Raw genomic sequence first — 13351 nt, forward strand, 5'->3', positions numbered from 1 at the left:
TATCTTTGGCTGCTTTCAGTGATGCCGGTATTTGGTTAGACTCTTTCTCTCCGATTGTTCTGTCTGAGTTATTTTCATTAGTTACTTCATCCAAACCATCAACATGTTTATTAGACCCCATTCCTACCAGGCTGCTCAAGGAAGCCCTACCATTATTTAATGCTTCGATCTTAAATATGATCAATCTATCTTTGTTAGTTGGCTATGTACCACAGGCTTTTAAGGTGGCAGTAATTAAACCATTACTTAAAAAGCCATCACTTGACCCAGCTTTCTTAGCTAATTATAGGCCAATCTCCAACCTTCCTTTTCTCTCAAAAATTCTTGAAAGGGTAGTTGTAAAACAGCTAACTGATCATCTGCAGAGGAATGGTCTATTTGAAGAGTTTCAGTCAGGTTTTAGAATTCATCATAGTACAGAAACAGCATTAGTGAAGGTTACAAATGATCTTCTTATGGCCTCGGACAGTGGACTCATCTCTGTGCTTGTTCTGTTAGACCTCAGTGCTGCTTTTGATACTGTTGACCATAACATTTTATTACAGAGATTAGAGCATGCCATAGGTATTAAAGGCACTGCGCTGCGGTGGTTTGAATCATATTTGTCTAATAGATTACAATTTGTTCAATTTGTTTAGTTCAGACTAAAGTTAATTATGGAGTTCCACAAGGTTCTGTGCTAGGACCAATTTTATTCACTTTATACATGCTTCCCTTAGGCAGTATTATTAGACAGTATTGCTTAAATTTTCATTGTTACGCAGATGATACCCAGCTTTATCTATCCATGAAGCCAGAGGACACACACCAATTAGCTAAACTGCAGGATTGTCTTACAGACATAAAGACATGGATGACCTCTAATTTCCTGCTTTTAAACTCAGATAAAACTGAAGTTATTGTACTTGGCCCCACAAATCTTAGAAACATGGTGTCTAACCAGATCCTTACTCTGGATGGCATTACCCTGACCTCTAGTAATACTGTGAGAAATCTTGGAGTCATTTTTGATCAGGATATGTCATTCAAAGCGCATATTAAACAAATATGTAGGACTGCTTTTTTGCATTTACGCAATATCTCTAAAATCAGAAAGGTCTTGTCTCAGAGTGATGCTGAAAAACTAATTCATGCATTTATTTCCTCTAGGCTGGACTATTGTAATTCATTATTATCAGGTTGTCCTAAAAGTTCCCTAAAAAGCCTTCAGTTAATTCAAAATGCTGCAGCTAGAGTACTGACGGGGACTAGAAGGAGAGAGCATATCTCACCCATATTGGCCTCTCTTCATTGGCTTCCTGTTAATTCTAGAATAGAATTTAAAATTCTTCTTCTTACTTATAAGGTTTTAAATAATCAGGTCCCATCTTATCTTAGGGACCTCGTAGTACCATATCACCCCAATAGAGCGCTTCGCTCTCAGACTGCAGGCTTACTTGTAGTTCCTAGAGTTTGTAAGAGTAGAATGGGAGGCAGAGCCTTCAGCTTTCAGGCTCCTCTCCTGTGGAACCAGCTCCCAATTCAGATCAGGGAGACAGACACCCTCTCTACTTTTAAGATTAGGCTTAAAACTTTCCTTTTTGCTAAAGCTTATAGTTAGGGCTGGATCAGGTGACCCTGAACCATCCCTTAGTTATGCTGCTATAGACGTAGACTGCTGGGGGGTTCCCATGATGCACTGTTTCTTTCTCTTTTTGCTCTGTATGCACCACTCTGCATTTAATCATTAGTGATCGATCTCTGCTCCCCTCCACAGCATGTCTTTTTCCTGGTTCTCTCCCTCAGCCCCAACCAGTCCCAGCAGAAGACTGCCCCTCCCTGAGCCTGGTTCTGCTGGAGGTTTCTTCCTGTTAAAAGGGAGTTTTTCCTTCCCACTGTAGCCAAGTGCTTGCTCACAGGGGGTCGTTTTGACCGTTGGGGTTTTACATAATTATTGTATGGCCTTGCCTTACAATATAAAGCGCCTTGGGGCAACTGTTTGTTGTGATTTGGCGCTATATAAAAAAATTGATTGATTGATTGATCAAACATCCGTTACAAGTAAAACTATCTCGGTGTCTTATGAGAAATGTTTTAGGACTGCAACAGTTTTACTGTAGTTTTTGCAGCGTTGGGTTGAGAGAAGAAAATATTTATTATTCAATTTCATCTGTCTATTGTTTGAAAGTATATTTTAACAAGCTCAAGCTAGCGTCTCCGTGTATAGTCGAATAAAAGTGACAGACCATTTGAAATTTGATTGGTTACTGGGAAAAATGAATTGTATTTCTCTCAGTATCAATTAATTCTTGCTTCACCTTTTGTAATTGTCAGTTTTCTAATTTTTTTAACGAGCATATTTTGGAAGTGGCCATGGCTGTAGAAATCAAAACACCACATCCATGTAAATGAGTAGATATGACTTCTGGGAAATCTTCTTGAATGATTCTGCCGTATAATTGTATATTTATTTACTTTGGTCACGTGTCGATGGCTAAAAATGTATAGTTTAATAAATGGCTTTCCTTTTTGTGTGGTTGTTAAGAATAGCCACAATAACGGCCAAGTCAGCTTCCTGAGATGCTTCCATATGTAGCACATGACTGTTTTCGTTTCTGCTTTTAGAGCCAGCTAGTTTTCCTCTCATGCACATTCTTAGTCAACATCCGCTCAGGTTGAGACAAAGAGTACGTCTTCCTGGGGCCTGCAAATGAGTGTTATGTACCAGGCAAAGTTTTGGCCATTTTGTACAAAAAAAGGTTTATTGAATGCAAAGCCTCTATATGGTCACATAGATCACCCAATGGCACTGCTTAAAATTGTACAAGTGGCCAGTTTGATGTAACAACCTTCACACAGGACTGAGGAACAAATGAATGCAGGCTCTGTAGTCGGGTGAAGGTTATGACTCTTGATCTAGTTTTATATGTGTCAAAGATGTTTGTCTAAAATGCAAGAACTGTGTCTTGTCTTGCTTTCATAGAAGCATTGGGGGGGGGGGGGGGGTGTCACACCAGCATTGGGAGCTGATACAGGGGTTGGAGCTTGCACAGCAGGACATGAATACTTTTTAATGGCGGGCAGAGACTTTCAGTGGATGCGTTGTTATTTGACCTTCCTCCACGGCAGAGGGCCCCCGTGCTGGATGTACTCTATATACAGTCCCAATGGTGCAACCAGAGTAAACATAGACTACATTCAGTCACACCCTCTGCTCAGGTCCACAGATGCTTTATTCAGATATGCAGTGGCAGTGACTAACAGTGTGTTGTAGAGGGCACTACTGCACCCTCAAATCAAACTGCCAAGAAGGAAAATTGTAAGAATGTAATGCTCCATCCCCAACATATTGGCTTAAAAAAGAGGCAGAATTTTGTTATGCTGTTCAATTTTGAGTTAAAAGTCTGAACTGGCTGGCAAGATGAGGACAGCGTGTGCTTGTGTTTTATATCATCACACGGTTATTTATTTTCACTCATGTAGGTTCACGCTGGCGCACTTCAACTGTCAGCCCAAATTTGCAGTATACTGTAAAGTATGCCTGTGGTGCCCTTATCGCCTGACATGATGGGTATCCGGATACTTGACTGCCGCTTTGATACACATCGTGATTCTTAAGAAATGTGATTCTACAAGTATTGTGGCACAGTGGCTTTGTGGTTAGCCATATTGCCTCACAACAAGAAGGTCGTGGGATCACTTCCCACATGGTCTTTGATTTTGCATGTGTCTGTGTGGGTTTCCTCTGGGCACTCCGGGTTGTTCTCACAATCAGAAACCTGCTTATTTAGGGGCTGCCCTAAATAAGCGGCTCTACATCTGGAGCTGGTTTCCGGGTGCCGGACTGTGGCTGCCCACTGCTCCTGGTGGCTGCATTGTGTCTAACTGTAATTAGGATGGGTTAAATGCAGAGGAAACATTTTGTTGTATAAATGGCCCTTCTAACTTTTTATTGCAATTCGATATTACAAAATATTCAGATATTTGTTTGCTTTTTGTGACTAGACCACGATAAAGCCCCCATCACACACAGCAAGAATGTGCAGGAACCAGCCCGACGCAGCAAATATTTCCATAATCGGACGCAGTCGGAATGGAAAGAGGCGTGGTCAGCCGTGTCAAAACGCATCCAGATTACCTCGTCCACACCTGCACAATGGCTTCCAAAGCGTAGGTAGACAACAGGTAGATGGCTCAGATGGCCATAAAAGGCGCTGAAGACTGCCTGATGTCCAAATGTCTGGATGGCAAACACGGGGCCGGAGTGTGAGGGACCTTTGCACAGTCCCTGTCCGAACTGAACATCGCAGTACAACCAACGTATGGACTGGACTCACGCCATATGTGTCAAAGCCCGCATGGTGCGGTCATGCAATCACATCTGTGCTCATCCTCCACTTCACAGCGGTACTGACCTCACGTGTGTGTGTAGAGCAGAGGTGCTGGACTGATGACATGATCGCTGGGTGTGTGTGTGTGTGTGTGTGTGTGTTCAGTGGCTGAATGAGCAGCTATGGGTGTGCACGGCATGCAGGGGCAGGTGTGCGGGTGGTGTACGAGTGCTTGTGTGACGTTGCCAGCTGCTGGACGCTGCTGACAGTGGGCCATGCTGCCCCATGCGTCAGATGCAGCCTTTCCAGGTAACTTTAATTTCTTTTTTTGTGTGTTTTGGCTCACTTCAGCAGCACAACACAACTGTGTTCACCGCAATGGTTGGATTATCACATGGGATTTATTTTTGCGTGGTTGATTACGGCACACAGCAGCCAGGTGACAGGATTTTAACCACAGGCTGCGATCCCATCACCACGTCCACACTGCGGTGTGAAACACACAATGTTGGAAGTGAGATTCATGTGTATTAATGGTGTAACAGCCTGGCACAACAGTTCCACGTTATATTTCCTACAGAGTTAGAAGGTGATCATATATTACAGTGGTGAGATCCGTTCAGCTCTCAGCCATACTCCGCATGAGACCACGGAGAGACGCAGCTGCCCGTGGTCTATACAGATATGATGGAGATAATAGTTCACATTATTTACGTTGCCCATGGGAAGGAATGGACACACATCTGTGCTGTAAGGTCAGTTGCGGATATAACAGCCTGTTCAGATTTGCGTGTGCGCAGTAGCGCACAGTGCTTTCAGTTTGGTAGCGTGATGTTCACATGATGAATGCATGGCACATACATATCAACAATTCCTTTGTGCTCCTGGTGAGGGACATTGGAGGTGGACATTATTATATGTGGCACATGCAGGTCAAACCGGCAGGCTTTGCCAGATTCATGTCGAGGTTCCCTCGTATGCGCCCAAATCTTGTTGGATCCTGTTTTGCGCCATCAGAATGTGTAAATTGCAGTCAGATGGTGCTCAGACTGCACATGGACCACTGTTGGATGGGTAACCTATCTTGACGGCACCCGGAGGGTTTTGAACATGTGCAACACACTCGGGGCCGCCAGCCAATTCGGACCAACTGTGTGGACTCTTACAGATGTCTGTCAGAATGTTTCGGAACTGCAACTGGACACTTTTTGGATGTGGGCCGGATCGTCTTTGACGCCATTCAGCCTCATTCTGGCTATGTGTGACGGGGGTATGAAAGTTAAAAACTGCACTTCTAGAGACAAAAACAATTTATCAATTTGTACTTTGAGTGTCTTCTCCCCTCCAGTACCATTAAACACGCTTTGAAGTAAAGTGCTGCCTTCACAACTCCAGATTTTTCTGCAGATAACAAATGCCTTCCACCCTGTGCTGTGGAAAGTGGGACTACACTCTTTCCCCCTCTGTCTAATTTGAATTACAGTATTTTCAGGAATATAAATTGCACCTTTTCCCCCCTCCATTATTTTGGAATTTTTGTGCACGGTTGAGGTGTACTTTTTATTATTGCATTCATTATTTTATTATTGGAGTCTGTTTTGGGTAGTGCTTTGATTCCTGGGAAAGTCCTGTATAAATAGTCGTTATTATTAATTAATATGATAATAAATAAATAAATATATATGTGTGTGTGTGTGTGTAGGTATCTTCATATCATGAAAAAAAAATATTGCTGTATCTGATACCCCTGCCAGAAATCCACTCCCAGTGCCAATTTGTGAATCAACAAACACCACTCTCCTTGTGATACTTGCAAAACAGAATGTCCAACGGCCACTCATCAGGATGATAAAGAGCTCAGCTCCTAATGGTTTCTTGCATTCATCCAAATTTGGTTAGGCTGTTATGTCTTTCAGTTAAGTACACACAAGTGTGTTATTAACACTGATAAATTGTCAAATTTATCACCGCATCTCACGTGATCATTGACTGAAAGACCGGTGGTAGGCTGGTGTCGCTGACCGAATGGTCCCCCCTAAAAATCGGTCCACCCTGCCTCTGCTGCGCATGCATCATTTCTGAGCTCAGCAGCGTAATTTACGAGTGTCACCAGCGATTCACCAATTATCACTTCATTTCTGCTTCAAACTGCACTCCAGTCATCATCTGTCTCAGCGACAGATATCTGAAGCTTTTGTACAACAATCATTTACACATAAATTCAGCATTATTTCATAATAAAAGACGGGGAAGCGATCAGAGCGCAGCAGCAGCACATCTGACTCTCAACGTGCTGCTGCGCCTTCGTCATTTCAGAGCGTCAGCAGCGACTCACCAATATCGCCTCGTTTCTGCTTAAAACAGACTTTAGAATGATAAGAGGTTACACTTTGTCATCTGATGGTTAATAATCACATTATTACCTTTGATCGCTTTGGGTGTAGAGAGTAAGTCTCAAACGAGCGGCTGTGGTCCCAGATGACACATGTGCAGTGAAAGCAGGGCGGACCGACTTTTAGGGGGGACCATTCGGTCAGCGACACCGGCCTACCGCTAGAATAAAATGGAACAAAACCTGCCTTGCCAGACTGCACCACTGTCAGGAAAACTTCTCTTTCCTCCGTCCTCCTCTGATCCCATCAAGAGAACATTCTGAGAGATTGTTGGCAGTTATGAGGAGGAGAGCAGGAACAGGCTTCAAGGAGTCAAGTGGGAAAAACCTTTCCTCAGTTGCTGGTCTACAAAGAAAAAGATGCTGTTGCTGTGTGCACGACAAACATTTTCATTGATTTGATTAAAGCAAATTAAGAGTGCAAGCAGTAAATTTGCATAAAGTCCAAATTTGCTTAAATTTGTTTGTTTTTTTCCAAGTTTTGCAATTTTGTGCTTCATTTGTTATTACATTGATGAATCACATGCAGAAAAATCTCTAAATATCGACTAACTATTGGAGATGCAGATTGTTTTTCCATGTTTTAACGGTAGTGTAGATTTGTGTAGATCTGTTATACCCGTGTTCCAACAGAGTGCTGCCCTTTCTTGTTTCATCCCAAACAGCAAATCAGGGCCCATTTCGAAGCATCACAGTAATTTCTTTAATCCATCTTTTGTCACTTATGAACATACTTAGTGTACGCAGTAGTTACAGCCATCATCGGTACCAGTTTTGAAATCTGGGTGAAATTTTCAATGCTGTTCAAAAATTTCACCCCGATTCGCCCAATTGCAGTCGTTACTCAGTCACTTAACAGTCATGTTCAAACATCTGTATACAGGGTAGTCCTAGTGAGTACAGCTTGAAGCTTGTTTGATTCTGCTCCATCGTGGTAAAAAAATTTTGAAGTAAAAGCAGCATTTTGTTACGGTTCTGGCTGAGAATGCAGCTGAGCACAGCTTGACTTTTGTTTTTGAGCAGGTTGCCAGGTATGTGCTTTATAAGCCAGCCAGTTGCCAGGTCTGCACGTTATAAACCAGCCTGATAAGGAGGCATGGTTGAGTAAGCTGCTTCATCCTGTTTTTGCACTTTTTCTGGATCGTGGGGGATCGTAATAGAACGGTGTCCTGTGTAATATGGGCGTGTTAAGGACCAGTGCCTCATTCAGATGGTGAGCATGTTTGCCAATCTAATCTGCAAATTTTATTCATGAGAGTTCGCCTCTTTAGAATATAATTGGTATAGGAAGCATGTAATAATGTGTAATAAATGATCAAATTGGTCTCTGATTCTGCAGAAACTACTCCATCTTTTTGATGGATGAAGACTTGACATTATTTAAGGGGGATTTTCTTTAGCTTCAGGGAAAGTTGTTTTACTTGTATTTGAGTCTGACTGTCACTTTGATCACACAGGTACACGTTGATTTCGTAATGACAAGCTGGTGTGTAGAAGATGTCCGCGCTGCCTGTGACTGATATCCCAGATGTTGGTCATGGTAAGAACAATTTCTAGGAACTAAGCAGAACATGTTCAGGTCCTCTCAGTAAATCAGCGTGGTGATAACAGTTCAGTTTTCTTGTGCTGTACTTTGACAGCCTGCTCTCAGGGTAAGGACAACAGCAGGTGTGGATGTTTGTGTCTGTAATTGTTAATTTGTTAATAGGGTTCTTCTGAGATCACGAAGTGGAAAGTGACTGATTTCTGCAGTTTAGCAACTTGCTGATTCTGCTGTGTGCAGGACAGAATGTATTTAGCATGATAACACTTATGCGGTTGCAACAGTAACCTGGACACCTGCTCAAATTACAGCAGTAAATAAATAGTAGAAATTGCAGATTTCAAGTGTCAACAAACAAAGGTGACATCAATTTGTCTGTCAGTCATTTAATCACTTATAGTAGCAGCAAATATAATGCATTAGTTCTGCTTTAATTGAGGGTTGTTGTACAGTGGTATGTAAAAGTTTGGGCACCCCTGATTTCCATGGTTTTCCTTTATAAATCACCGGTTGTTTGGATCAGCAATTTCAGTTAAATATATCATATAGCAGACAAACACAGTGATGTTTGAGAAGTGAAATGAAGTGTCCAGTATTTACAGAAAGTGCGCAATAATTATATAACAAAATTAGCCAGGTGCATAAATTTGGGCACCCCCAACAGAAAAAATACATCAATATTTAGTAGATCCTCCCTTTGCAGAAATAACAGCCTCTAAACGCTTCCTATATAGTCTGGATTCTGGTTGTAGGTATTTTGGATCATTCTTCTTTATAAAACATCTCCAGTTCAGTCAGGTTTGTTGCTTTCTGAGCATGGACAGCCTGCTTAAAAATCACACCACAGTTTTTCAATAATATTCAGGTCTGGGGACTGAGATGGCCATTCCAGAACATTGTACTTGTTCCTCTGCATGAATGTCTTAGTAGACTTTGAGCAGTGTTTAGGGTTGTTTTGTTGAGGATCCAGCCCCGGTGCAACTTCAACTTTGCCACTGATTCTTGCACATTGTTCTCAACAATCTGCTGATATTGACTGGAATCCATGTGACCCTCAACTTTAACAAGATTCCCAGGACCTGCACTGGCCACACAGCCACACAGCATGATGGAACCACCTCCAAATTTTACTGTAGGTAGCAAGTGTTTTTCTTGGAATGCTGTGTTCTTTTTCTGCCCCTTGTTATGTCCAAATAACTCAATTTTAGTTTCATCAGTCCACAGCACCTTATTCAAAAATGAAGCTAATGTGTGCAAATGTGCTTTAGCATACCTCAAGCGACTCTGTTTGTGGTGTGTATGCAGAAAAGGCTTCCTCTGCATTACTCTGCCATACAGCATCTCCTTGTGCAAAGTACACTATATAGTTGAATGATACACAGAGAGACACTATCAGGAGCAAGATCATGTTGTAGGTCTTTGGAGCAGGCCTGTGGGTTGACTATGACTGTTCTCACCATCCTTCACTTCAGCTTATCTGAGATTTTTCTTGGCCTGTCACTTGGGGCCTTAACTAGTACTGTGCCTTTGGTCACCCAGTTCCTCACTGTGTTCCTCACAGTGGAAACTGACAGCTGAAATCTCTGAGATAGGTTTTTGTATCCTTCCACTAAACCGTGATGTTGCACAATCTTTGTTTTCAGGTCATTTGAGTTGTTTAGAGGCTCCCATGTTGCTACTTATGCAAAGAGGGGAAGCATTTGCAAATGGCCACCTTAAATACTCTCTCATAATTGGGTTCAGCTGTGTAAGGAGGTCAAGGGTCAATGAGCTTACCAAACCAATTTTGTGTTCCAATAATTAGTGCTAAATGTATTCAAATCAATAAAATGACAAGGGTGCCCAGACTTATGCACCTGCCTAATTTTGTTTAAATAACTATTTCACACTTTCTGTTCAACAGCAGCAGCTTCACAAGAGGTAAAGAAAGGATGCTCAACAGTGCAGAGGCACAGTCTGTGCACACATGTGCAGCGACTCAAAGGCTGTTTTGTCAGAGGCTATTCAAAGTATTTTCCCTCTAATGTCTTGCATCATGTTGTCAGAGCAGAAGGAGTTCTGAATGAGTTTGTGTGTCTGCTGTCAGACGAAAGGAAAGTGTTTGACAGGCCCTCGGAGCTGCAGCTGGACTGCGCGGTCAAGAGCGCTGGAAATGCAGCAGTGAAGCAGGAACGGCTGCTGTCCCTACCTGCCGGCTTCATCACCTCTCACAATGGCCCGTCAGTGACTGAGATGAGCAGCCCGCTGCCCGCGGAGCCAAATGACGTGAAGCTGGATCCCACTGCAGGCGACATGCCTTCCAACACAGGTGAGAAAAAAAACACGGAGAATTTAAACATTTATGCGGTTGCTGATTTTTGTTTGAAGGTTTTTAGTGTTAATTTGCAATTTTTTTATTATTATTATTTCCATCCAATCCATGTATCTTCTGAACCCCAAGCAGTTTCTGGGTGTTCTTGCTCTAGTCCTATTTTTACTCACTGTGGGCTCATTTTTCACTCCACTCGCAAGTCCTGCATCTCTATGGAAAGAGCACGGTCATTAGGTGGAAGTAGATAATTCTCCGTTATAGTGTCATTAATCATAAAATAAAAAATTTAATTTATTTGTATTAGTTCATAAAAATAAATTGTGAAGAGATCTGCTGAATTTTTGTCATGTGATTGCTGGTGTTAGCTGAGCCATTCAAGGTTCTATTGATGAGTGCATATTGATACAATTGGGACAGATGGATAGACAGATATCTATCTATGTGGCCTCCCCCCCATAAATTTTTACATGTGATGTAGAATAAAGTGATTTTGATGAAATATCAACCATGTAATTTAGTTATTTGTCCTCATGGACACTGATTTCTCAAGTTTAGCAACTTGCTGATTCTGTGTCTGCACATGATTAGTTTTTATTTTAAGGGTTGTAGGAAATTTGAAAACCCAATTTCTGTTTTTAAGCCCCCATCACACAAAGCAAGAATGTGCAGGAACCAGCACGACATGGCAAATATTGCCATAATCAGATGCAGTCGGGAGGAAAAGAGGCGTGGTCAGCAGTGTCAGAATGCATCCAGATTAATTTGTCCACACCTGCATGATGGCATCCAAAGTGCATGTAGACAACAGGTAAATGACAGACTGCTGTCAGACGGCCATAAAAGGCGCTGAAGACTGAACGATGTCTAAACGTCTGGATGGCAAACACGGGACCGGAGTGGGAGGGCACGCTGTGTTCCTCCCTTTGCACAGTCCCTGCCGGTACTGAACATTGGGAGTGCAACCAAAGTATGGTCGGATTCACGCCGTATGTGTCGGTGTGGTCACTCACTCAGTCATGCAATCACATCTACGCTCGTCCTCCACGTCACAGCACTGCTGACCTCACGTGCATGTGCGTGTGTGCGTAGAGCAGAGGTGCTGGATGGATGACGTGATCGCTGGGGGAGTGTGTATGTGTTCAATGGCTGAATGAGCAGCTGTATGCATGTGCGTCGTTACCAGCTGCTAGCTACTGAACACTGCTGGCAGTGGGCCATGCTGTCCCATGTGTCAGATGCAGCTTTTCCAGGTAACTTTAATTTCTTTTTTTTTTTTTTGGTCTCATTTCAGCAGCACAACACAACTGTGTTCACCGCAGTGGTTGATTATCACGTGGGATTTATTTTTGCGTGGTTGATTCCAGCACACAGCAGCCGGGTGAGAGGATTTTAAACACAGGCTGCGGTTCCATCTCCGCGTCCACACTGCGGTGTGAAACACCTGTTGTTGGAGGTGAGATTCATGTTTATCAATGCTGTAACGGCCTGGGACAACAGTTCCATGTCATATCTCCTACAGAGCGAGAAGGTGATCATATACTCAACAAAAATATAAACGCAACACTTTTGGTTTTGCTCCCATTTTGTATGAGATGAACTCAAAGATCTAAAACTTTTTCCACATACACAATATCACCATTTCCCTCAAATATTGTTCACAAACCAGTCTAAATCTGTGATAGTGAGCACTTCTCCTTTGCTGAGATAATCCATCCCACCTCACAGGTGTGCCATATCAAGATGCTGATTAGACCCCATGATTAGTGCACAGGTGTGCCTTAGACTGCCCACAATAAAAGGCCACTCTGAAAGGTGCAGTTTTGTTTTATTGGGGGGGGGATACCAGCAATATCTGGTGTGATCACCATTTGCCTCATGCAGTGCAACACATCTCCTTCGCATAGAGTTGATAAGGTTGTCAATTGTGGCCTGTGGAATGTTGGTCCACTCCTCTTCAATGGCTGTGCGAAGTTGCGACGACGAACTGGAGTCAGGTCGAGACCCCGATGAGGACGACGAGCATGCAGATGAGCTTCCCTGATACGGTTTCTGACAGTTTGTGCAGAAATTCTTTGGTTATGCAAACCGATTGTTTCAGCAGCTGTCCGAGTGGCTGGTCTCAGATGATCTTGGAGGTGAACATGCTGGATGTGGAGGTCCTGGGCTGGTGTGGTTACACGTGGTCTGCGGTTGTGAGGCTGGTTGGATGTACTGCCAAATTCTCTGAAACGCCTTTGGAGATGGCTTATGGTAGAGAATTGAACATTCAATACACGAGCAACAGCTCTGGTTGACATTCCTGCTGTCAGCATGCCAATTGCACGCTTCCTCAAATCTTGCGACATCTGTGGCATTGTGCTGTGTGATAAAACTGCACCTTTCAGAGTGGCCTTTTATTGTGCACTAATCATGGTGTCTAATCAGCATCTTGATATGGCACAAGTGTGAGGTGGGATGGATTATCTCAGCAAAGGAGAAGTGCTCACTATCACAGATTTAGACTGGTTTGTGAACAATATTTGAGGGAAATAATGATATTGTGTATGTGGAAAAAGTTTTAGATCTTTGAGTTCATCTCATACAAAATGGGAGCAAAACCAAAAGTGTTGCGTTTATATTTTTGTTGAGTGTATATTACAGCGGTGAGATCCGTTCAGCTCTGAGCCTGGCGTGTGCAATGAAGTGTTACTGTGCATGAGACCACGGAGAGGTGCAGCTGCCTGTGGTCTGTAGAGATATGATGGAGACAATAGTTCACATTATTTACGTTGCCCATGGGAAGGAATGGACAGATA

General features: G+C 42.8%; 1 protein-coding gene across 1 annotated transcript in view; it reads left to right on the forward strand.

Moving 5' to 3' along the window:
• The window catches only part of nr1h3 (nuclear receptor subfamily 1, group H, member 3), a 33649-nt gene that overhangs the window by 9678 nt on the left and 10620 nt on the right, over nt 1–13351 (forward strand). Inside the window, exons 3-4 of the mRNA XM_034183658.1 lie at nt 8160–8242; nt 10332–10553. Coding sequence (XP_034039549.1) covers nt 8200–8242; nt 10332–10553 — 265 coding nt within the window. The 5' untranslated portion in view covers nt 8160–8199. The remainder of the gene's footprint in view (nt 1–8159; nt 8243–10331; nt 10554–13351) is intronic.

The sequence above is a fragment of the Thalassophryne amazonica genome, chromosome 2 (assembly GCF_902500255.1).
Source record: "Thalassophryne amazonica chromosome 2, fThaAma1.1, whole genome shotgun sequence".
In the NCBI taxonomy this organism is placed as follows: Eukaryota; Metazoa; Chordata; class Actinopteri; order Batrachoidiformes; family Batrachoididae; genus Thalassophryne; species Thalassophryne amazonica.